The sequence below is a fragment of the Lathyrus oleraceus genome, chromosome 3 (assembly GCF_024323335.1).
Source record: "Lathyrus oleraceus cultivar Zhongwan6 chromosome 3, CAAS_Psat_ZW6_1.0, whole genome shotgun sequence".
In the NCBI taxonomy this organism is placed as follows: domain Eukaryota; kingdom Viridiplantae; phylum Streptophyta; class Magnoliopsida; order Fabales; family Fabaceae; genus Lathyrus; species Lathyrus oleraceus.
The window spans coordinates 379,004,748-379,027,567 of NC_066581.1; the positions used below are offsets into that span (position 1 = coordinate 379,004,748).

Below are 22,820 nucleotides of genomic sequence, written 5' to 3' on the forward strand. Positions count from 1 at the left end.
CATACATTTTCCAAATATGACTCTTTTCTCTCACACGGGTACTTTGAGCGTTTTCAGGAATTTTGTATAAGTAATTCTTCACACCCCTTTTTCTGATAACAACTACCCTATTTATATACAAATAACATAACTGTCACTAACGGTTAAATCCTAAAACTGTGACGAACGGCTTTCATCTTTTCGCCAGATGCTTCCACGCGTCTTCTGTCAAACGTTACAACTTTTTAAATTCAAATTTACACTTTAAGTCGAAACGACGTCTTCCTTTAGGATTTTTTTGTCGAATTATCAAGATACTGCAATGTCTTCCATGTCTTATCAAAGTACTTTTCTAGCTGCACATATCATGTCGAAATATCAAAGCTTCCATTTTTGTCGAAGTGTCGAGCCACCATTTTGTCGAAACAGTCATTTTGTACACCAAATCTCATGGCGTCGAAAACGCACGTATACAAATTGCCCCCTAGCAAAGACGTTTCGACTGTTGTTCTGGAGAAACAGTCATTTGTTGTCAATCAGTGCTTTGATGCCATGTCATTCAATCTTCATTAAATGCAAGTCTGATAATCTCAATTCCCAATGCAGGTTCATCATTACACTTTCTCCACAATGTCACGTCTAGCCCACGTTCAGAGTTCACCTTCATCATTTCCTCACATCATGGTCTCTTTTCAACTTCCACCTCTTTATCATTCCCATCAGAAATGGCCACGTGTCCCACTAACACCATTACCATCTAAAACGTTTCAACATCTTCTTCCTATAAATACCCATAAACCTTTTCTTTAAACCCTTTTACGTTTCAGATTTCCTTTCCTCATACCCATTTCTCAAGCTTTTCACATTTTCTGAGAAATCTTCTCAAGTTTTTTTTTTTTTAGCAATGGCGCCTCAAAAACCCTCCAGCAGTAAACATTCCAAGAAGAAACAAGACTCAACTTTTCCTCCTGTGCATGATTTAAAAGGGCCAATGACCATTGGAAATCAACAATATGTTCCGGAACCTCCAAATGAGAAAGAAAAAGACTGCATCTATAAATCTCAGGTACTAATCCCTGTTCTTATTTCTGGAAATTATCACGCTATGTTAGGTCCCCTTCCAAATCCAGAGATTAAACCAGAGCGTTTACAAGAATTTTTTCCATCTTACTTTCACACAAAACCCATAGGCGCTGGAAGAAAACCTCAGCCTAAAGAGAAAGTTGTAGAACAAAAAGATTCGTCGAGTTCGACGGATATTGGAGAGTTGGACTTAACCTATTTGAACTATCCCAGGATTTTTAGAACTTGCCCATGGTCGAAAGATCCCTCTGACTACGTATCTTGGTTAGATAAAATCGAAAAAGTTAAAGGGCCTTTTTGGAAAGAGGTAGGCATTTTCGACCTTATCCAGTTGTCGAGAGTAGAACCCAATATCTGCCCAAATATGCTTTTGGCTTCTCTCTACTTTTGGGATAGTACTTACAACACCTTTCACCTTCCTTGTGGTATGGTTACGCCTACCCTTTTCGACGCAGCAGCCATTGTTGGTCTTCACCCCAATGGTATAGATTTCGACCCTACTGTTTTAAACGAAGATACCATTGCTTTCGAGACTAGCCTTGCACCCTACTCCTTATTCATGTCCTATTACCACGATAAGAGTACCACTGAAGTTTTAGATGTCGAACATATAACTTTTTTAACACTATGGCTGTCCAAATATGTGTTCTGTTCTCGCTCTCTTCAAGTTGCCAAGAGATTTATCACCATAGCCAATCAGCTTCATGCAGGCACGAAACTATGCTTGAGCGAAATGATTCTGGCGAACCTTTATGAATCTCTGAGTGAGAGCGTACATTTTCTGAAAAACACCAAAACCCAAGGGAAAATCAACTTATCGGGACCTTTCTGGCTCTTGCAATTATGGCTCAATGCCACCTTTGAAGCTAATTTTCCTGTAGCACCAGAAATAGATGAAGAAGAAGTAAACAATAGGACTGTCGAATGGCCAAGATTAGTGCTACTAACGGCAACTGATGAAGGAATCAGCCTTCGACAAGCTTTTAAAAGCTATGTTATGATGTTTGCTAAAAGTCATCAATTTACTTCGACCATGGCACCTTTTGCTGATAGAAAAATCGGACCTAAGTGGTTTACCCAACAACTGCCCTTGGAGATGCAAAAGGACGAAAACACATTTCTGAATGTTTGGGAATCGTTCTTGACCCCTAGGCTCCTTTTTTCTTATCGTAACACCACTAAAAACCAAATTGCTTTGATAGTTTATCAACCCAACCTTGTTTCTAGACAGTTTGGTCTAATCCAAATCAAACCTCAACCTATATTCCCCAAAAAGGGGTCCATCATCTTTTATAACTCCCTTCACACTGAAGACGAAGGCAAAGAGCTGTCGAAGAAACTAGCTGATGATTCTCTCGACATTCGACCAGTTATTTTTCGACCATCATTCTTATGCACTCCTGAGTTTGATGAATGGTGGAAGGATTATTATTCCAACAAATTTTTCGACGTAGCTGCTTTTGCTACACATTTGACAAATGCTTTCGCTTTTGTGCAGGATCGGACCAAAAAAGGTATTCAACGACATATTAAGGAAATACAGAAATTTCAGAAATATTTTGAAACTGCGTATAGACCTGATGATCTTAGTCGAACCATATGCGAAGCAGCGGCTGAATTAAAACGCAAATTGACAGAGAAGTTTAAAAAACTGTCATTGCCTTCTAATCTTTCACCAGAGGCGCGCTATGACCTGGCTTTCAATTGTCATCCACCAAAGTTTCCTCCTTTGCCAACTGCTGACTTTGGGGTGGCGTTCGGTTTTCCTCTTCCAGACTGGTTCCTTTGTGGGGATTTTATGAAAATTCTTCGTCAAAAGTATCAAAAACCTGCTGAGCGTGTGGTTCCGACTAAGTATCATCTGGGAGAATATCCAGGACACCTTCATATTGGAATAGAACACGTTCGCGTGGAAGATACCATTCTTGAAGGTGTTCACAGAAAAATATGATTTTTCTTTCTGTTATTCTAACTGTCTTATCATGTATCTCTTATATTTGTTTCTGAATTTTCTTTCTTTCCTTAGCCGTGAAGATCCCTGCTAAGAAAGCTGCTGTCGAAGCGTCCCCCAGTACTGCTAAGAAGCCTTCGACAAAAGTACAAAACTTTTTCTCTTCTTATTATTTTCCTTCCATTATTCAAAACTAACTGGCTTTGGCCTGTATGACTAGGAAAGTCGAAAACCCTCAACAATCCAAAAGAAGAAGAGTGAAGAGGAGAGAAAAGAGGATAAAGTCCCTAGTGAAGAGTCTGGTGATGAATCTCCAGAGTTAGTCCCTCCCCCTCAGAAGAAAAAGAAACTCACGAAGGTCTCTTCCCAAAGGTCCATCGTTAACCCAATCAGGAAGGATTCTGCCAGTACTTCTCCTACCAAGCCTCAGTCGAAAGATACGGGGAGTGGGAAATCCGGTTTTAACACTGAAATTCCTGAGGTAATTTTTCAATTCGACAGCATATGTTTACCTTTCCTACATCTTTTCTTCTAAATCTTAGAATTTATTTTTAGGAACAAGTGGTTGTCGAAGGAACGTCTGAGAAAATTTTGGAGGAAACAGCGCCAGAGGAAGATATCCCCGCAAGTGACCATGACATGCAAACCGTAGAAGAATTCGACACTACAGTGGGTGAAGCTTCTGAAGATGAATCTCCTCCTCATCCAGGATTACATGTTGCACCTCAGGGTGATGATATTGAAATGGAGGTTGTAGTCGAAGATGATTCTGAAGATGGAGCTGCCAGAGATGGGGACAACCAGTCGAAACGAACAGAGGTTGAGCATACTTCGACGCGAAACATTCCACCTGCTCCTGACCGGGCCCAAGGGAGTGGCAAATCAACTGGTTCGACCAGTTTTTCTCGCGAGGAGCTTGAAAATCTCAAAGTGCAAAGACCTTTGGAGTATCTGAAAGCCATGCTTAGCACCCGTTTTAATTTTCAGGATTCTTCGCAGAGTAGTTCGACCACTTCTGGGGCAACTTCTGAAGCACCATCACTTGGCAACCTCCTGACCAAAATCAAAACGAAAATCCTTGATGTCGATTTGTTTAAAGTCTTGGAAGAAAATTCCCTTGCTCAAATTGGTCTTAAGAAAATTCTGAAGCAAGTGAATGTCCTGGAAGCTTCTGCTGAGATTGGAAGTTTTGTGATGGAGCTGATGACTCTTATTGACTTGGCCACTGCAGATCTCCATCGTCAAAGGGATCTTACCACTCAAATCTCTTCCAAGTCTGAAACTCAAACTGCTGAATGGGATGCCGTTTCGACTTCGACTGACAAAGTTTCAAAGTTGCAAAAACTCTCTGAAACGTATGTCGAAGAAGTTGCTGCTTGCAATGACAATATTCAAAAATGGAAAACACAGATAGCAGCACTTCAAGAAAAGATCTCTCAAGAGGAGAAACGTAAGGCATCCATTCAGCAACCCAAGCAGAGCGAGATTGACGAAGAATTGAGGGTGGGTATTCGACATGCAGAGAAAGCCCATCAACTTAGTCAGGAGATTGAGACTCTCTCTACTCACAAAAGTCTTTGTGATCATCGACTCCAACTCCAGAGGCAGAAGTTTGCCACTTTGAGGGATACTTTTGCCAATTTTAATTTTTAGTCGAATTTATTTAGCAACTCTCAGCCCTTTAAGGCTTTCTTTGTAATAACTTTTGAATGCCATTTTTATTTGGCCCATCTTATCACAATTATATTTTGCACTTATTCTGTTACTACTTTTACTTCCTGCAATATAGGCTTATATTTTTTCAAATACTTGCCATTTATTCTTAGGATTCTCTTATCCTTCTCTATTTCTTCTATTTCGTACGCGCCGTTTGAAAATGTTCTCAAAACCTAGAAAGGTCCCTCCCATTTAGGAGACCACTTTCCCATTAATTTATCCTTTCGATCCATAGGAAGGATTACTTTCCACACAAGATCACCTATTAAGAAGGTCTTGAATCTTACTTTCTTGTTGTAAAATCTTTCGACTCTCTTCTTTTGTCTTCTTATTAGGTCTAGGGCGCGCAGCCTTTCTTCGTCTAAATCAACTAGTTCGTCCATCATCATACTCCAATATGTATCTGATGGGATTTCATGATGCCTTTGCACTCTAACTGACTGCAGATATATTTCGACTGGCAAAACTGCATCATGTCCGTAAGTCAACTTGAATGGAGTCGAATTCGTTGCCTCTTTGGGGGACGTTCGACAAGCCCACAAGGCTTGATCCAAAGTCTTATGCCAATTTCTAGGTTTTTTCCCCACATGCTTCTTAATCAAGTTTATCACTACCTTGTTGGCTGCTTCAACTTGCCCATTTGCTTGAGCGTAGTAAGGTGTCGAAGTAAGGAGCTTAAAACCTGTTTCTTGTGCAAATTTCTGCATGTTTTTACCGGTGAACACAGATCCTTGATCTGTTGTTATTGTCTCAGGTATCCCAAATCTGTAAATTATGTATTTTTGGATAAAGTCTATGACTGCTTCTTGATCCACATTCGCCAATGGTATAGCTTCGGTCCATTTTGTGAAATAGTCTATCCCAACCAAAATGTACCTTTGCCCTTTCGAGGAAGCTGGTCGAATCTCCCCGATCAAATCCAACGCCCATCCTCTGAATGGCCAAGGTTTTATAATTGAGTGCAACTCACTTGCAGGGACGTGGGGTATGCCTGCATGTACTTGACATTCCTGACAACCTTTTGCGAATTCGACACAATCTTTCAGCATTGTTGGCCAATACATTCCTTGTCGAAATAAAAGCCACTTCATTTTGTGACCTGCTTGGTGTGCGCCACACGCTCCACTGTGTACATTCGACAAGGCTATGTAGGCTTCGTCTTCATTCAGGCATTTCAGCAAAACCCCTTCTGCAGTCTTTTTGAACAATTCATTTCCCAAAAGTACGTAACTCACAGCTCTGTATTTTATCTTTCTTTCCGCTTTCTGATTTGGGTCTTGTAGATAATCCTTGACAGACTTTCTCCAGTCTGTTATCCCTGAATCATCTATGTTGAATATCTCAAAGTTTTCTTCGTCACCGTATCCTAATCTTATTGACTCTAGATCTGATGGGGACAACTTGGTGGATACGACTCTTCTTCTGACTTCAATGGCTTCTTCTAACTTTTCCTTCGACACTTTGTATCCGGACGCTAGTTGAGCAAGATCATTCGCTTCTTGATTCTCCAACCTAGGAATGTGCCTGAAGACGACATTGTCGAACACCTTGAGAAGTCTATTGGCTATTACAAAGTACATGATTAAATTTTCTTTCACGCACTTATACTCTTTCGTCAACTGCTTTATTACCAGTTCGGAATCACCCATTATTTCGACTCTCGTTGCCCCCAATTTCAACAAGATTTCAAGTCCAGCGATCAAAGCTTCGTATTCTGCTTCATTGTTTGAACACAGACTTTCAACTTTGTACTTGAATTTTGTTGGAATTTTTTCAGGAGAAATAATCAACATCCCAACGCCAGTTCCATTTTTATGACTGGAACCGTCGAAGTACAGTTTCCAAGGTTCTAGTTCGACGTATTCCACATCTTCGTTTATAGAGTGGTCCGCTATGAAATCAGCGACCACTTGTCCTTTCACCGCTTTTAAAGGCAGATATTTCAAGGAGTATTCTGTTAGAGCTAAAGCCCACTTTCCAATTCGACTATGTAAAATAGACTTAGATAACATATACTTTATTACGTCGAAATGGGAAGAAATATATACATCGACAGGTTTTATATAATGCTTTAATTTGATACAAGAGAAATATACACACAGGCATAGTTTTTCTATAATGCTATATCTAGTTTCGGCATCGTTCAGGACTCTACTGAGATAATAAATGGCCCTTTCGACGCCATTCTCATCTTCTTGACACAACATACTTCCTAATGTTTTGTCTGATGCCGAAATGTACAATCTCATATTTCTTTTTCTGCAAGGAGACATCAGGATTGGGGGATTCGCCAGGTACTCCTTGATTTTGTCGAAAGCCGCTTGCTGTTCTTGCCCCCATGCGAAGTCTTCTTTCTTTAGTCGAAGTAGAGGAGAGAAAGCTTGCGTCTTCCCACTGAGGTTGAAGATGAATCTTCTGAGAAAGTTGATTTTCCCTAGCAGAGACTGCAACCCCTTTTTGGTTGATGGCGCTTTCGCTTCCATTATGGCCTTGGCTTTATTTTCGTTTATTTCGATCCCCTTCTTATGGACCACAAAGCCTAAGAAATCACCCGCCTACACACCAAAAGCACATTTAAGTGGGTTCATCTTCAAACCAAACTTCCTCATCCTTTCAAAGGATTGTCGAAGATGATCTATATGATTTTTTCCTGAAACAGACTTAATCACAATGTCGTCAATATACACTTGCATGAAAGTTTTGATGAAGTCATGAAAGATGGAATTCATGGCGCGTTGGTAAGTCGCTCCAGCGTTCTTTAAACCAAAAGGCATTACGACCCATTCGTACGTTCCTATGGCTCCAGGACAACGGAAAGCCGTTTTAGGAACATCTTCTTCAGCGATAAAAATTTGGTTGTAGCCAGAGTATCCGTCTAACATACTTAAGTACTCATGGCCGGCTGCAGAATCTATGAGCATTTCTGCCACTGGCATAGGATATTCATCCTTTGGGGTAGCCGAGTTTAAGTCTCGAAAATCAATACATACCCTTAGTTTGCCATTTTTCTTAATTACTGGAACAATATTTGCAATCCATTCGACATACCTGGTTGTGCGGATGAACTTGCATCTTAGAAGTCTTTCGACCTCTTCTTTTATTTTCGACAGGATTTCTGGTGCGAAGCGTCTCGGAGTCTGCTTTACTGGCTTCTTTCCTTCCATTATTGGCAACTGCATTTCGACCAGACTTCTGTCGAGACCGGGCATTTCGTCATAATCCCATGCGAAACAGTCTTTGAACTCTTTCAGCAACTGGACTATTTCGACCTTGAACTGGGGGTCCATTTTTGCGCTTATGTACGTTGGTCTATGTTTTGCCCCCACTCCTAAGTTTATTTCTTCTAAAGGATCCTGCGCCACCATCTTCTCGTTAGTTGACACTGGATCTTTTTCGAACCCCAGAGGTTCGTCGTCGTAAATGGCGTCAAGCTTTTGGTGTTGCCATCCGCCCATTTGGTTGGTGACATGATCTTCCGCAACGTCTTCTTGGGGACATTGTTTGTTGGAGTTCTCTTGGTTGGCTTCGACAGCCATATTTTTTACTTCAGCCTCAAGGGCCTCTTTTAATTTGTTTTCGGCTATGTAAGCCGTAATCTTTTCGATCGCTGATTGTTCACTCGTCATCGTCAAATTCACTACCCCATCCCGTCGGCGCTATATGAGTGGTTCCCCATATGTAAGTTTCGCCAATCACTTCTTTATCCCACTGGAAACCATGCGTTGGATGCAGGTACATGGAACAATAGGCATTGTCTGTCGTCTTCAAGTCGAATTCTGCCGGGCTGCAGGGAGGTATATGAGCCAGGTTTTTGTCGAAGCTTTGGCTGTTGACAGTGTTCACCTCGGTCATGAAGTAGCTTTGGTCAGCCTCGATGTTTTCGACGATTCCATCTGGCCTCCATATGGCTATCCGCTGGTGCATTGAAGAGGGTACAGCTCCCACGCCGTGAATCCACTCCCTACCAAGCAGCAGGTTGTAGTTGGCTTTCGAAGCGATGACTATGAACATTGTAGGCCTTGTTATGGTTCCTACAGTTAAGTTCACTTGGATGACTCCCATAGTTGTTCCTATCTTCCCTTCGTAATTCGACAGCACCATGTTGTGAGGCTTCGCGTCCGAATCGTCTTTTCCAATCTTCTTCAGCATGTAGTGGGGCATCAAATTCACTGCCGCTCCCCCGTCCACCAGTATCTTATTCACACCAACATTTTCCACCTTCCCTTTTATAAACAGAGGTTTCAAATGCGCTTTCATGGAGTCGTCTGGTCTTTCGAAGAAAGCGTTCTGCTCTTCGACGCATCCGTTATTCATCACGTAGTAGCAGACGGGCTTGTGTGCCATCGTTTCTTCTTCCATTTCGTCTCCTTCATCCTCAATTTCCATGACTCTATCATAGTCTCTAGGGAGAACAGAGACCACGTTGCAAATCACGTTGAAGGATGCGTCTGAGTCAGAGTTAAAACTGTCGGTTACTTCATCATCTTCCTGCATCTTCTCCTTCGACGCCACCGATTCGACAACTCTGCTAGGATTGATCTGGAGGGGAGTCTCTTTCCTGCTCCTTGTCTGACGATTGTTGCTAGATTCTGCTTCGTCTGGACCGTTCATGTTCTTTTTTGCCATCTCTATTTCTGCCCTCTTCTGCCTTTGGAACCTCCTCCATTGGGACCTGGACATGGGATTTTTGCCTTTGTAATTCTCAGAAGGGTACGGTCTTGGCTTGTGTTTTTCCATTTCCTTCTTTCCCTCCATCGACGCGCCTCTCTGAATCTCGAACTTTCCCCATTTCTTCTGCCCCTGGGCGTCCCTAATGGGTTGAACCCATTTGTCGTCCGTCGCTTTGTCAGATGGTTTATAGGTGTTCTGGCGTCTCTCTCCGTGCCTCCACTGGTGGTGATCACTTCTCCTTGGGTCATATCTCACTGTTCCCCAATTCTCTTTCCTCTTGGTCTTATCCACCGCTTCCAGGTTGGTTGCTGCCTTCCTGTCGAAGACTGCGCTGCAGCGTGGGCACAACATCACTTCGGTTTTCATCCTTTGGCACCTCTTGATGAATTCCATTAAGTTTTCCTCCTCTCTAGGATACGCCAGCCTTTGGTATTCTTTCTGACGACGATCTTCGCCCTCTTCGACCTGGTCCTTCTGAGATATTTCTACCATATTTACCCCAACATTTTGTTCGTCGGCGATGCTTAATTCGTTCATCTTCCTGATGAGCCTCTCTTCTTCGCCTTCGACGCCTTTTGGTGTCTGGTCGAACTCTTTCTCTGGGCAGCAGCACCAAGATATGGTCCTGGGACCATGTTTGCAACAGCATTTGTTCCAACTCCTTCTGGGGTCTTCCATTGTCCTACGCAGAATCCCACTGATCATGGGCTTCGAAGGGCCGTTAGCGGCTTCCGCTTTGATTTTTGTGACTTCTTCACTGAAAGGCCCCATGGTGTTGACGCAGTTGGCGATATCACCTTTCTTCGTTTTGTTAGAATCAAGGCCTTCAACAGCCTTGTTTTCAATTGCTGGGTCTTCAGTAACCCTCTCCTTCGTATTAGGGGCATGCTCAATTGCATCGACTGTTTCCTCATTGTTTTCTGAAGAAGCATCTCCCCAACCGCTTGGTTGGATTGTGTTGATGTCGATCTGAGAGCTTGCCGGCGCGTTGTACTTCACAAGGTAATCATATTTCCCACTTGGCTGTCCCAAGCGGTCCCAATTCTCCTCTTGTCGAAACTCCACCTTCTCGACAGCATTGTCACCGGCCTTCCTGTCGAAACCTTCAGTAGTTTCTATTCTTTTTTGGCTTGCGAGATCATCAGTAATCTCGACCATGTTGACATTTGCGTCGAAACTTCCAGGGGCTTCCACCATTTCCAAATTGCCATCAGGAGCAACTTCGGCCTCCACCATGTTTACGACGGATGGTTCAGCGTAGTGGGCTTCGACTGCTTGCATAGGATTCGAGTCGATCTTCATCTGTTGTTTTGGTTTGTCACCAAACTTCAGCCTTCCGTCACGGATAGCATTTTGAACGAGATCCCTGAAAAGGAAACAACGAGACGTCTTATGGCCCAGAAAATTATGGTATTTACAAAAACCTCTCTTTTTCTGTTGTTCCATAGGCGGTTCTTTAGCGCCTGATGGTTTTATTAATTGACCATCTTTAACCAACAGATCGAAAATTTCGTCACATTTGGTGATGTCGAACGTATAAGTCCTTTTGGGGAACTTATCGTTGGTTTCGACTGGGTTTCCGTTCGACGGAGTTAGTACTTTGCACGAATAAGGTGGCCCTTGTTTTAGTTCTGCTAGGTCAATTTCTTGTTCGTCGAAGCTACTTGGTTCGTTTTCGTCGAACTCATCATCTTGGCGAACCCCTACGTAGGCTATCCTCTCCTTTTTATTCTTATTTGCCCTGAACTTTTCGTCCCTTAACCTTTCGACTTGTCTCACTCTATCCGCTAATTGTGCCATATCCCTCAGATACTGGGTATCTAGTTTCTTCCTTATAGAATAGTCTAGTCCCCCTGCGGCCATTTCGACCAACTCATGTTCTGGCACTGGGGTGAAACATCTAGCCTTTAGCAATCTGAACCTATTTAAATAATCATCTATTGGTTCGGAGTGTTTTCTCTTGACACTGGCTAATTCTTTCAGACTTATTTTCGTTTGTCCCATGTAGAATTGTTCATGGAACAGCCTTTCTAATTGGGTCCACGTATATACTGAGTTTGCAGGCAAAGATGTAAACCAAGTAAACACGTTTTTTGTTAAGGAACTAGGGAAATATTTTATTTTCAAATTTTCGTTACGGGCTATCTCCCCTGCCTCGATCAGATAACGTGCCACATGTTCTATAGTGGACTCACTAGTGTCCCCTGAGAACTTTGTGAACTTAGGGACTTTCCATCTTGGTGGCAGTTCTTCTTGCAGAATGTATTCTGATAGTGGGGATGCGTAACTAGGCCTTTGTAAACCCATGTTCATCCCATTTTGTGCCATTATCGTTTCGACCATGGCTGCCAAGTTGTTTTCGACAGGCGGATTATTATACCGTATCCGTTGTTGCAATACAGCATCCGCGTCCTGGCCTCTCTGGATTACTATCCTTCTAGGCTCTTGTGGAATGGGGTTTTCGACACGAAGCTGTTCGACTACATCCTCTTGGTTTCTGACGTTTGTTTGAGGATTATCCAATGGTATCTGGTTTATCGTAGGCTCTTCCTGGACCGCTACCACTGGGTTATGAATCACTTGTTCTCTGTGTCGAGTTTGAGGGACTCCAAAGAAATCAGCAATGCGCGTCATCTGCGCTGCCAACACTTGGTTTGTTTGAGTGGTGTTTTGTATTAGTGGGTTAAACACCGCTCCCATTTGTTGCGTCAACATTTGGACCATATCATGATTACTCTCGTCCATTTGTTGTCTAATTACCTGCGCCGAATTATTTGTTATCGGCGGCACGTAAAGTGGTTGTTGATTCAATCTATTCATGTTTCCCCCATATCCTGACCCTTGTAAGGGTGAAGACACGTTGGCCATTGAATCCGAATATATTAACGGGGAATTGTGTAAATTTTCCATCACCGAAGTTGGCATTCCAAAGGGTTGTTCCCTACCAGGCGGAGGCAAGGTGAAATTTGTTAAAAAAGGCCTAGAAGTGTTCCCCACAGGAGGGGGTGTCCCAACGGGCATTTGTTGTGCCCTGAAGGACGAACTAGGCGCGTTTTGCGACATCGAAACCGCTGGTATCGACCCTGTTGACGAAGGTACAGCCTCTGACACAGGGACCGATCCTATATTGCCTTCTGTTGAAGGGACAGGGTTGGATACTGGGATGGATTCGTTTGGATTATTTGGCTGGTTCGCCATTTTCCTTACTCTTGTTCTTTTTGGTATTTCTACTTCGGATACGGCTAATTTACCGCTTCTCAGTCTCATACAATGAAGAACAAATTTTGATTAGTGATTATCTAAATTTCTAGATTTCTGCACTGTCCCACTGGGCGTGCCAATTTGTTCGCTGTGAATTTTGGCGAACAACCTCTGGTTTACCAAAACTTGTAGAATTGGGTTACTTGCAGGATCAACCACACAAATCCTAGGACATGTGCAGATCTAGATGGTCTTGAAGATGTCTAGACTCACTTTCATGTATTTCATTTCTGTTCTCTAAGTGTTTTATGTCGAAATATGTTGACCAAAACGTCAAGTTGATGTAAACTTAACAAGATAAAGTAAATGGCGGAAAATAACTGATGAAATGTAAAGTGTCGAAAAGGATAAAGTGCAGAAAGATAAATGACTGGAAAACATAAAAGAGATTTGTAAAGAACTTTAAACTTTATAAAATAAACTTTGAAGGAATTGGTGTTTGTTTACACATACATTTTCCAAATATGACTCTTTTCTCTCACACGGGTACTTTGAGCGTTTTCAGGAATTTTGTATAAGTAATTCTTCACACCCCTTTTTCTGATAACAACTACCCTATTTATATACAAATAACATAACTGTCACTAACGGTTAAATCCTAAAACTGTGACGAACGGCTTTCATCTTTTCGCCAGATGCTTCCACGCGTCTTCTGTCAAACGTTACAACTTTTTAAATTCAAATTTACACTTTAAGTCGAAACGACGTCTTCCTTTAGGATTTTTTTGTCGAATTATCAAGATACTGCAATGTCTTCCATGTCTTGTCAAAGTACTTTTCTAGCTGCACATATCATGTCGAAATATCAAAGCTTCCATTTTTGTCGAAGTGTCGAGCCACCATTTTGTCGAAACAGTCATTTTGTACACCAAATCTCATGGCGTCGAAAACGCACGTATACAGGGTCATAATATGAAGGATAGTCTGTTCCCTCCGTTCTTCGGGGTTGAGGATGATAGGGAGGAAGACAGAGAAGCTGATCAGTTCTCCATGCACAATGAGCCGTTTGGGCAATACGGTGTCCAGCCACCCAACAAAGAGATTCAATTATTGGCCGAGAAGATCAGAGCTCTCGAAAGCTATGCCACTCCCGGAGTTGTGAACATGTCAAACATGGGGCTGGTTGAGGGTATTGTGATCCCACAGAAGTTCAAGGCGCCCGCATTTGATAAATACAATGGGAGTTCCTGCCCGGAGACTCACCTTCAAGCCTTCGTCCGTAAGATCTCTGCGTACACTATGGACCAAAAGCTTTGGATGTACTTCTTCCGGGACAGTCTGTCTGGAGGATCCTTGGAGTGGTACACCAAGCTGAAGTCTTCTGATATTAAGAGCTGGCAGGATCTTGGTGACGCATTCTTTAAACAGTATCAATTCAACACTGACATGGCTCCAAGCCGTACCCAGCTGCAGGGTATGTCTCAGAAGTCAAATGAGGGGTTTAAAGAATATGCTCAGAGGTGGAGGGAGTTAGCTGCCAGAGTGCAACCTCCGCTGGTGGACAGGGAGATGTCAGATTTGTTCATGGGTACCCTGCAGGGGGCATTCGCTGAAAGGATGGTCGGTTGTCCAGTGACCAACTTTGCAGACATTGTCGTGGCCGGTGAGAGGATAGAGTGTTGGCTGAAGCTCGGAAAGATACAGGGTGGTAATGCTTCGTCGTCTGGTTCGAAGAAGCCCTTCGGAAACGGCCAGAGGAAGAAGGAGGGTGATACCAGTGCTGTGTACACTCAAAGAGGACCAAGTAGGGATCGTTACTTCCAGCACACTGCTGCGGTAACTATTCCTGCTGATAATCAGCCTGCACCACCACAACAACAACAACAGCAGCAACCGCAACAACAAAGACAACCATTTCAGCAGAGGCCACAGAGGGCTGGATATCAAGTAAGGGGGAGGATGAATGATCGGCAGTTTGACAGGCCGCCAGTGACCTATTCTTTCCTATTGAAGAAGCTGAAAGATCTGGGGTTGGTACAATTGAGAACTCTGGCACCTTTGAGACCTGATCAAAGGCCAGCCAATTTTGATGAGAATGCTAAGTGCGAATTTCACTCAGGTGCTCCGGGGCATAACATAGAAGACTGCAAAACTTTTAAGCATGTAGTCCAAGATCTGGTGGATTCAAAAGCTATCAACTTTGCACCATCTCCCAACGTCAATGCTAATCCCATGCCCGCGCATGGTCAAAGGGGGGTGAATGCTATCTCTGAGGAGGGCCGAATCGGGCTGTTGAGAGTTGATCAGTTGAAGACTCCTATGGCTGAGGTCAAGAGGCAATTGTTGTTGAATGGGGTCTTTCCGGGCTGTGATGTTGATTGTGCTGCGTGCACTGTTACTCCTGAGGGGTGCGTACTGTTGAGGGAAACTGTCCAGAGACTGATAGACGAAGGGAGTATTAAGTTTGAGAGGGCTGATATGGGGAAAGATGATGTCTCCACCATAACGATTTACTTCGACCCGGTTGATTTGTCAACTCTGGCTGAGGCGACTCCAGTTACTATCACGGTACCTGGGCCAATTCCTTATGACAAAGATGATGCCGTGCCGTGGCATTATGGTGGAGAGGTATATTGCAATGGAGAGAGAGTAGAGGATCAGACTGCTAGTGAAACCACCGTTTCAAAGGTGGATAATGTCGGACCCAGTGGTTTCACTCGCAGTGGAAGACTGTTTGCTCCCGATGCTCTGAGAGGTGGGGAAGGAGAAAAAGAGAAAAAAGAAAAGGTCGAGGCTTTAGTCAGGGCAAAAGGAAAATAAGCAGTGGTGAATGAAGGTACTCCTGCAGTGACACCGACGCCTGATGGGTCGGAGAGAGAGCTTGATGATGAGGCAGAAGAGTTCCTCAGAATCATCAAGAAGTCAGAGTACAAACTTGTTGACCATCTGCAGCAGACTCCATCCAAAATCTCGATCTTGTCGTTATTGCTGAGCTTCGAGGGGCATAGAGAGGCTTTGATGAAAATTCTGAAGAAAGCCTATGTTCCTCAAGAGATCACAATCAATCAACTGGAGACGGTGGTGTCTAACGTTCATGCCAGCCACGGGCTGGGGTTCACCAACATGGATCTGACCGTAGATGGGAGAAATCATAACCGGGCATTACACATTGCAATGGAATGTAAAGGGGCTGTGCTTTCACACGTGCTGGTTGATACCGGCTCCTCTTTGAATGTGTTGCCAAAGAAAGCCTTGGCAAAGCTGAACTGTGAAGGGTTGATCCTGACGCCCACTGATTTAATAGTGAGGGCTTTTGATGGGTCGAAGCGGGCGGTGTTCGGAGAGGTTGAGCTCCCGGTGAAGATTGGGCCTGAGGTATTTAAGTCTGTTTTCTATGTCATGGATATTCAGCCGGCATACAGTTGCCCGTTGGGTCGCCCATGGATCCATGCTGCTGGGGCAGTGACTTCGACTTTGCACCAGAAGCTGAAATATATTTGGGAAGGGCAGGTCGTCACCGTGTGTGGAGAAGAAGACATCTTTGTCAGCTACCTTTCTTCGTTCAAATACGTGGAAATGGACGGTGAGATATGGGAGACCTCGAGTCAAGCATTCGAAACCGTTAAGGTGGAGAATGCTCTTTTTGCAAAAGAGGAGGATAAGCCGTCCATTTCTTCGTATAAACAGGCCGCCGAGGTGGTGAAGAGTGGGGAAGCTCTTGGTTGGGGGAAGATGATGGACATCGCCACCAAGAAAGACCGCTTTGGAGTGGGTTATCAGCCGGACAGAGGCTCGTCGGGACAAGGCAGAGGACGCCGTCCGTCAGTCACATTCACCAGTGCTGGAATGCTGGATCCAGATCACATCTGTGTGGTGGATGATGAAGCTGACAGTGACTGTGAGATTGATCGGTGGATAAAGCCGTGCGCACCAGGGATGGGAGTCCAGAACTGGAAGGCTGAAAAGATCATCACGGTCACTCTGCTCGAAGAGTAATATTTTCCTGTTTTCAGTTTTATTTGCATGAAAGCCATGCGTGTTGCCCGACACGTAATGGTTCATTGTAAGGGCCACCTCATGTTAAATTTTGCAAATTTGCATCATAAATAAAAGGATGTTTTTCAGTTAAAAGCGGTGTTCCTTGTTTTTCATTTATTTTTGCAGTTTAAAAATAAAAACAAAATAAAAATGGCAATGTTTTCATTTTTTCTTTTCAATTTGTCTCGCTCCGGTTCTAAAGCGATGCATGAATCCACATTCATGCAGATGCAATCTCTCTCCGGATCTCATTGATAACAATCCTGTTACACCCTCATATGACTTCGACAATCCAATTTATCATGCCGAAGAAGAAGGCGAAGAAGATTGTGAACTGCCAGGGGAGTTAGCCAGGTTGTTAAAACAAGAGGAGAAGTTGATTCAGCCGCATGAGGAGCAAGTTGAGGTAGTGAACCTGGGTACCGAAGAGGTCAGAAAAGAGGTGAAAATCGGGGCTGCTTTAGAGGAAAGTGGCAAGAGCAGAATGGTGGCGTTGTTGAAAGAGTATGTCGATATCTTTGCCTGGTCTTATCAGGATATGCCAGGGTTGGATACCGATATCGTTGTGCATAAGCTACCGTTGAGAGCAGATTGTCCTCCAGTGAAGCAGAAGTTGCGCAGAACTCGACCTGACATGGGAATGAAAATCAAAGAGGAAGTACAGAAGCAGTGGGATGCTGGTTTCCTTGCTGTCACTAATTATCCGCCTTGGGTCGCGAACATTGTGCCGGTGCCGAAAAAGGATGGAAAGGTGAGAATGTGTGTGGACTACCGGGATTTGAACAGAGCTAGCCCGAAAGATGATTTTCCATTACCTCACATTGATGTGTTGGTAGACAATACAACTCAATTCTCGGTGTTTTCCTTCATGGATGGCTTTTATGGCTATAATCAAATCAAAATGTCGCCAGATGATATGGAGAAAACAACGTTCATCACACCATGGGGCACTTTTTGTTACAAGGTGATGCCGTTTGGTCTCAAGAACGCCGGTGCTACTTATCAGAGGGCCATGGTGACTTTGTTTCATGATATGATTCATCATGAAATTGAATGCTATGTTGATGACATGATAGCGAAGTCCCAAACAGAAGAGGGGCATTTGGTAGATCTGGCCAAGTTGTTCGACCGGCTGAGACAGTTCAGACTAAGGTTGAATCCGAATAAGTGCACTTTCGGAGTGCGGTCTGGTAAATTGCTGGGGTTTATTGTAAGTGAAAAAGGAATCGAGGTTGATCCTGCTAAAGTAAAAGCAATAAGAGAAATGCCTGAACCGAGAACGGAGAAGGAGGTTCGTGGTTTCTTAGGTAGATTGAACTACATTTCACGGTTCATATCTCATCTAACAGCCACATGTGAACCTATACTCAAGTTGTTAAGAAAAGATCAAACGGTCAGGTGGAATAATGATTGCCAAGCGGCATTTGAAAAGATAAAAGAGTATTTGCAGGAGCCTCCGATTCTGATGCCTCCTGTGGAGGGACGACCGTTAATTCTGTACCTGACAGTCCTCGAGGGGTCTATGGGGTGTGTATTGGGGCAGCATGACGAGTCTGGTCGAAAAGAGCATGCCATATACTACCTTAGCAAAAAGTTTACCGACTGTGAAACAAGATATTCACTGCTCGAGAAAACTTGTTGTGTTTTGGTCTGGGCTGCTCGCCGACTGAGACAGTATATGCTGGTTCATACCACTTTATTGATTTCCAAGATGGATCCAATCAAGTACATTTTTGAAAAGCCAGCATTGACCGGACGGGTTGCGAGATGGCAAATGATTCTGACTGAATATGATATACAGTATACCTCTCAGAAAGCAATAAAGAGGAGTGTATTGTCTGATTACCTCGCCTAGCAACCCATTGAGGATTATCAACCGATGAAGTTTGAATTCCCTAATGAGGACATCATGTTTCTGAAATCGAAAGATTGCGAGGAACCAATCCCGGAGGAGGGGCCCGACCCTGAATCCGAATGGATTCTGATGTTTGATGGGGCCGTTAACGTGAATGGTAGCGGTGTTGGTGCTGTTTTGGTTACGCCGAAAGGATCCCACATTCCTTTTGCTGCCCGGCTAACATTTGAGTGCACCAACAACGTGGCTGAATACGAAGCCTGTATACTGGGGATTGAGGAGGCGATTGATTTGAGGATCAAGAACCTTGTCATATATGGAGATTCAGCTCTGGTTGTGAATCAAGTTAACGGAAAATGGTATACGCATCAATCTCATTTAGTTCCATACCGGGATTATACGAGGAGATTGTTGACGTTTTTCACCCAGGTGAAGATGCATCATGTGCCTAGAGAGGAGAACCCTTTGGCAGATGCTTTGGCTACTCTGGCCGCCTTGATTAAGGTGCAGTGGTGGAATCAATTCCCCAGTGTTGAGGTGGGACGTCTGGATAGACCAGCTTATGTGTTTGCTGTTGACACTGCGCCTAATGATGAGAAGCCGTGGTATTACGATATCAAGCGCTATCTAGAAACTCAAGAGTATCCTGAGGGAGCATCTAAGAAGGACCGAAAGACTCTGCGGAGGTTGGCCATGGTGTTCTACTTGAATAAGGATGGGGTTTTGTATAAGAGAAATTTTGATTGGGTCTTGCTCAGATGTGTTGATGATAAAGAAGCAAGCCAATTGATGAAAGAGGTTCATGAGGGGTCGTTCGGTACCCATGCCAGTGGGAATGCAATGGTAAAGAAGCTGCTGAGGGCAGGTTATTATTGGATGACAATGGAGGCCCAATGTTTCAATTTCGTGCGGAAGTGTCATAAATGCCAGATTTATGTTGATAAGGTGCACGTGCCTCCAAATCCGTTGAGCTTGATGTCGTCTCCCTGGCCGTTTGCTATGTGGGGCATTGATATGATCGGAAAAATTGAGCCTACGACTTCGAATGGGCACCGATTCATATAGTGGCTATCGACTACTTCACCAAGTGGGTAGAAGCAGCCTCTTATACGAACGTGACGAAGCAGGTCGTTGCCAGATTTCTGAAGAGAGACATCATTTGCCGATATGGGGTTCCCGAGAGAATCATTACTGATAATGGTTCTAATTTGAATAACAAGATGATGGCAGAGCTGTGCCGGGAGTTCAAGATCGAGCATCACAATTCTTCTCCTTATCGTCCGAAGATGAATGGGGCGGTTGAGGCAGCCAATAAAAATATCAAGAAGATTGTGCAAAAAATGGTGGTGACCTATAAAGACTGGCATGAGATGTTGCCGTTTGCATTGCATGGGTATCGAACGTCGGTGTGTACGTCTACTGGGGCAACGCCTTTCTCTTTGGTATATGGAATGGAAGCGGTGCTACCGGTTGAGGGTCAAATTCCCTCTTTGAGAGTCCTGATGGACGTGAAGTTGCAAGAGGCTGAATGGGTAAGGACTCGGTATGAAGAGTTGAGCCTGATTGAGGAAAAGAGGCTGGCAGCCATCTGTCATGGGCAGTTGTACCAGCAACGGATGAAGCGTGCTTTTGACAGAAAGGTGCGACCTCGTGTGTATCACGTAGGTGATATGGTGCTGAAAAGGATCCTTCCTCCTCAAAACGATCGAAGGGGCAAATGGACACCCAATTATGAAGGTCCATTCGTGGTCAAGAAGGTTTTCTCTGGCGGAGCCTTGTTGTTAACGACCATGGATGGCGAGGATTTTCCATCCCCTGTGAATGCGGACGCAGTTAAAAAATACTTCGTATAAAGAGACCCGCTGGACGAAAAGAATAAAATAGTCCAGGAAAAAATGGGCATCCCGGCGAACCAAAAAACAGAAAGAGATGGTTCGGGCAAAAATTAGGGATAAAATGGAAAAAACTGTACACCCGGCAAGTCGAAAACCTGAAAGGGCGACTTGGGCAAAAAGGGGTATCCCGGTGGACTGAAAACCCGAAAGGGCGGTCCAGGAAAAAGAGGGATTAAAACGAACAACTGCGTCTAGCATGATCGTTTGCGATTTGGTTAAGGCACATGGATAATACCCGGTAGGGATCGGTCGGAATCGTCTTGTTCAGAAGGCAGAAAGCAAGGAGGGTCTGAGGACATATGGGGTGTAACCGGGTTGGAACTCGATGAGATCGCAGTTTCACATTGCCATTAGGATAGATTTTTCCTTTTGTGCGCAATTGCCTCTTTTCAGGAATTGCTTCCTTTTGTATTGCTCAATTTGAGCCACACTTTTTCAATCAATGAAATGCATATTCAGTCAAATAATTTTGTTTTTGTTTTTCATTACCGCTTTGATTGCAAAAACATCCGATTGTTTGTGATAAAGAATCTTGCATTTTAAGACATACAGGTCCCTTCCAATGCATGTTTATAGGATTGAAAGTTTGAAATCTTATTCGGAAGGTTGAGTGACCCAAGTGTTGAAATCTTGACACGCCTGGGGCACGGTTTTATCTAACGATCTCTTTTGCAGGAACTGTTAGGTATTTTCCCTCACTTGCAGGTTGTGATGTGGAAGCTTTTGACGAACAATCCCTGTGGAGTCCAATCAGGGACGAATGAATCGACGAATGATGAAAAGAAGACGGCAAGACGTACGACGATCCTTGAGAATTAATCAAGAAGACTCTTCAAAGTCTGAAGTTTTAAAGGTCTGTATAAATCCCAGGAGGTTGCTCTCCGTCGAGTACGGAGCGGTCGGGAATACAAGGTGATGAATCAGAAAAGTCCAGACGAGTCTGGGAGTTCTCAAAATTGGAAAGCTGACATTGGAGGTTGAATGGTGAATACCAAGGTTCAACGAGTCGACGGGTGTTCAGTACCGGGATTTCCTTATCTCTCCAAGCAGAGTCGGGAGAACTAGTTCCCCAGCGGATCCAAGGTCTGTGACTTCCCTAGCAGGGTCAGGATGGTTATCCCCAGCAGGTTTGAGATCGATGTTTCCTCAGCAGCCAGGCCTGAAGGTTGCTATTTCCCCAGCGGAGGTATCTGTGGGTGGTTGTTCCTCAAGCAGAGTTGGGATTGTTATATACCCCAGCAAGTCAAAAACCGTGGTTATCCCCACAGAGTGCGTTGGTGGTTCTTTCCCCAGCAAGGTCCTCAAGCGGATCAGGTGCAGAAGAGGTTATCCCCAGCAAGGGTTGCCTTTTCCGAGCAGCATTACTATTCCCCAGCAGGGTGGAGATTGGAGTGTTGTCAAGTTCCTCAGCAGAGTGCCTCGAGCTCCCCAGAAGAGTCCCTTGAGGGGGATACTTTTTATGCATTCATCATATAGAATAAGCATAGCATATTACATAATAAATCGCGTAGCATTTCCATGATTATGGAGCATTACGCTGAAAAAAGTCATGCATCATCATTGCAAGCATCAACTAGTCTCAAGTCGTGGTTACCGTTTGAGATTTGGTTTTGCCAATGGGTGAAGGTGCTACTCAAGCCGTGGTTACCGCTTGAGGTTTGGTTTCGCCGGATGGTGAAGGTGTTATTCCGAGTAGTTTTGGCATCGTGATTTTACTCAAAGTAATTCCCCAGTAGTGCGATACTGGAGGAAGAGTTTCTGTCGGACAGAGATGGAAATGAAGATCGGAGAATGTTACGCAATCAGCGCGACTCGAGCCGTGGTTACCGCTTGAGATTTGGTTTCGCCGGATGGTGAAGATGTTACTCTGAGGAGTTTAGCATCATGACGTCAGATCAGTAATGTTCTCCAGTAGTACGATATTGGAGGAAACTTTTCCGTCGGGCGGAGATGGAAATGAAATCAAAGGACGTTACGCGATCAGCGCGAAAATACAGTTCAATCGGAGAAAAGGAAATGTTGAGGCATTTTCTGGAGAACGGGGTTCAAATGGAGAAAAGGAAATGTTGAGGCATTTTTTGGAGAACGGGGTTCAAATGGAGAAAAGGAAGTGTTGAAACATTTTCTGGAGAATGGGGTTCAAATGGATATTGGAGTTGAAGATTATATCCGGGATGAGGTCCTCAGGATTATCTTCTGTTCATGTGTCGCCTTAGACTTTGGCTGAGGCCAACAGAGGTCGTTATGGGTGTCTTCTGAGGAAGAATTGCACATGTTACCTTCCTTTTGTGAAGGTGTACCCTCTGATATGTCGTCATCAGAGTGGAGTTTTGGTGTTATTTCCGACGTTGCCAGCGGAATTATCACAAGTTTTTGGAGAGCGGGGTTCAAATGGAGAAAAGGAAATACTGAGGCATTTTCTGGAGAACGG

General features: G+C 44.0%; 1 protein-coding gene across 1 annotated transcript in view; it reads left to right on the forward strand.

Annotated features, from left to right (window-relative positions):
• The first annotated feature begins 1,426 nt into the window (after positions 1 to 1,426).
• LOC127131357 (uncharacterized) overlaps positions 1,427 to 22,820 on the forward strand; it is a 40,510-nt gene continuing 19,116 nt past the window's right edge. Inside the window, exons 1-4 of the mRNA XM_051060283.1 lie at positions 1,427 to 1,544; positions 3,089 to 3,159; positions 3,234 to 3,494; positions 3,569 to 3,902. Coding sequence (XP_050916240.1) covers positions 1,427 to 1,544; positions 3,089 to 3,159; positions 3,234 to 3,494; positions 3,569 to 3,902 — 784 coding nt within the window. The remainder of the gene's footprint in view (positions 1,545 to 3,088; positions 3,160 to 3,233; positions 3,495 to 3,568; positions 3,903 to 22,820) is intronic.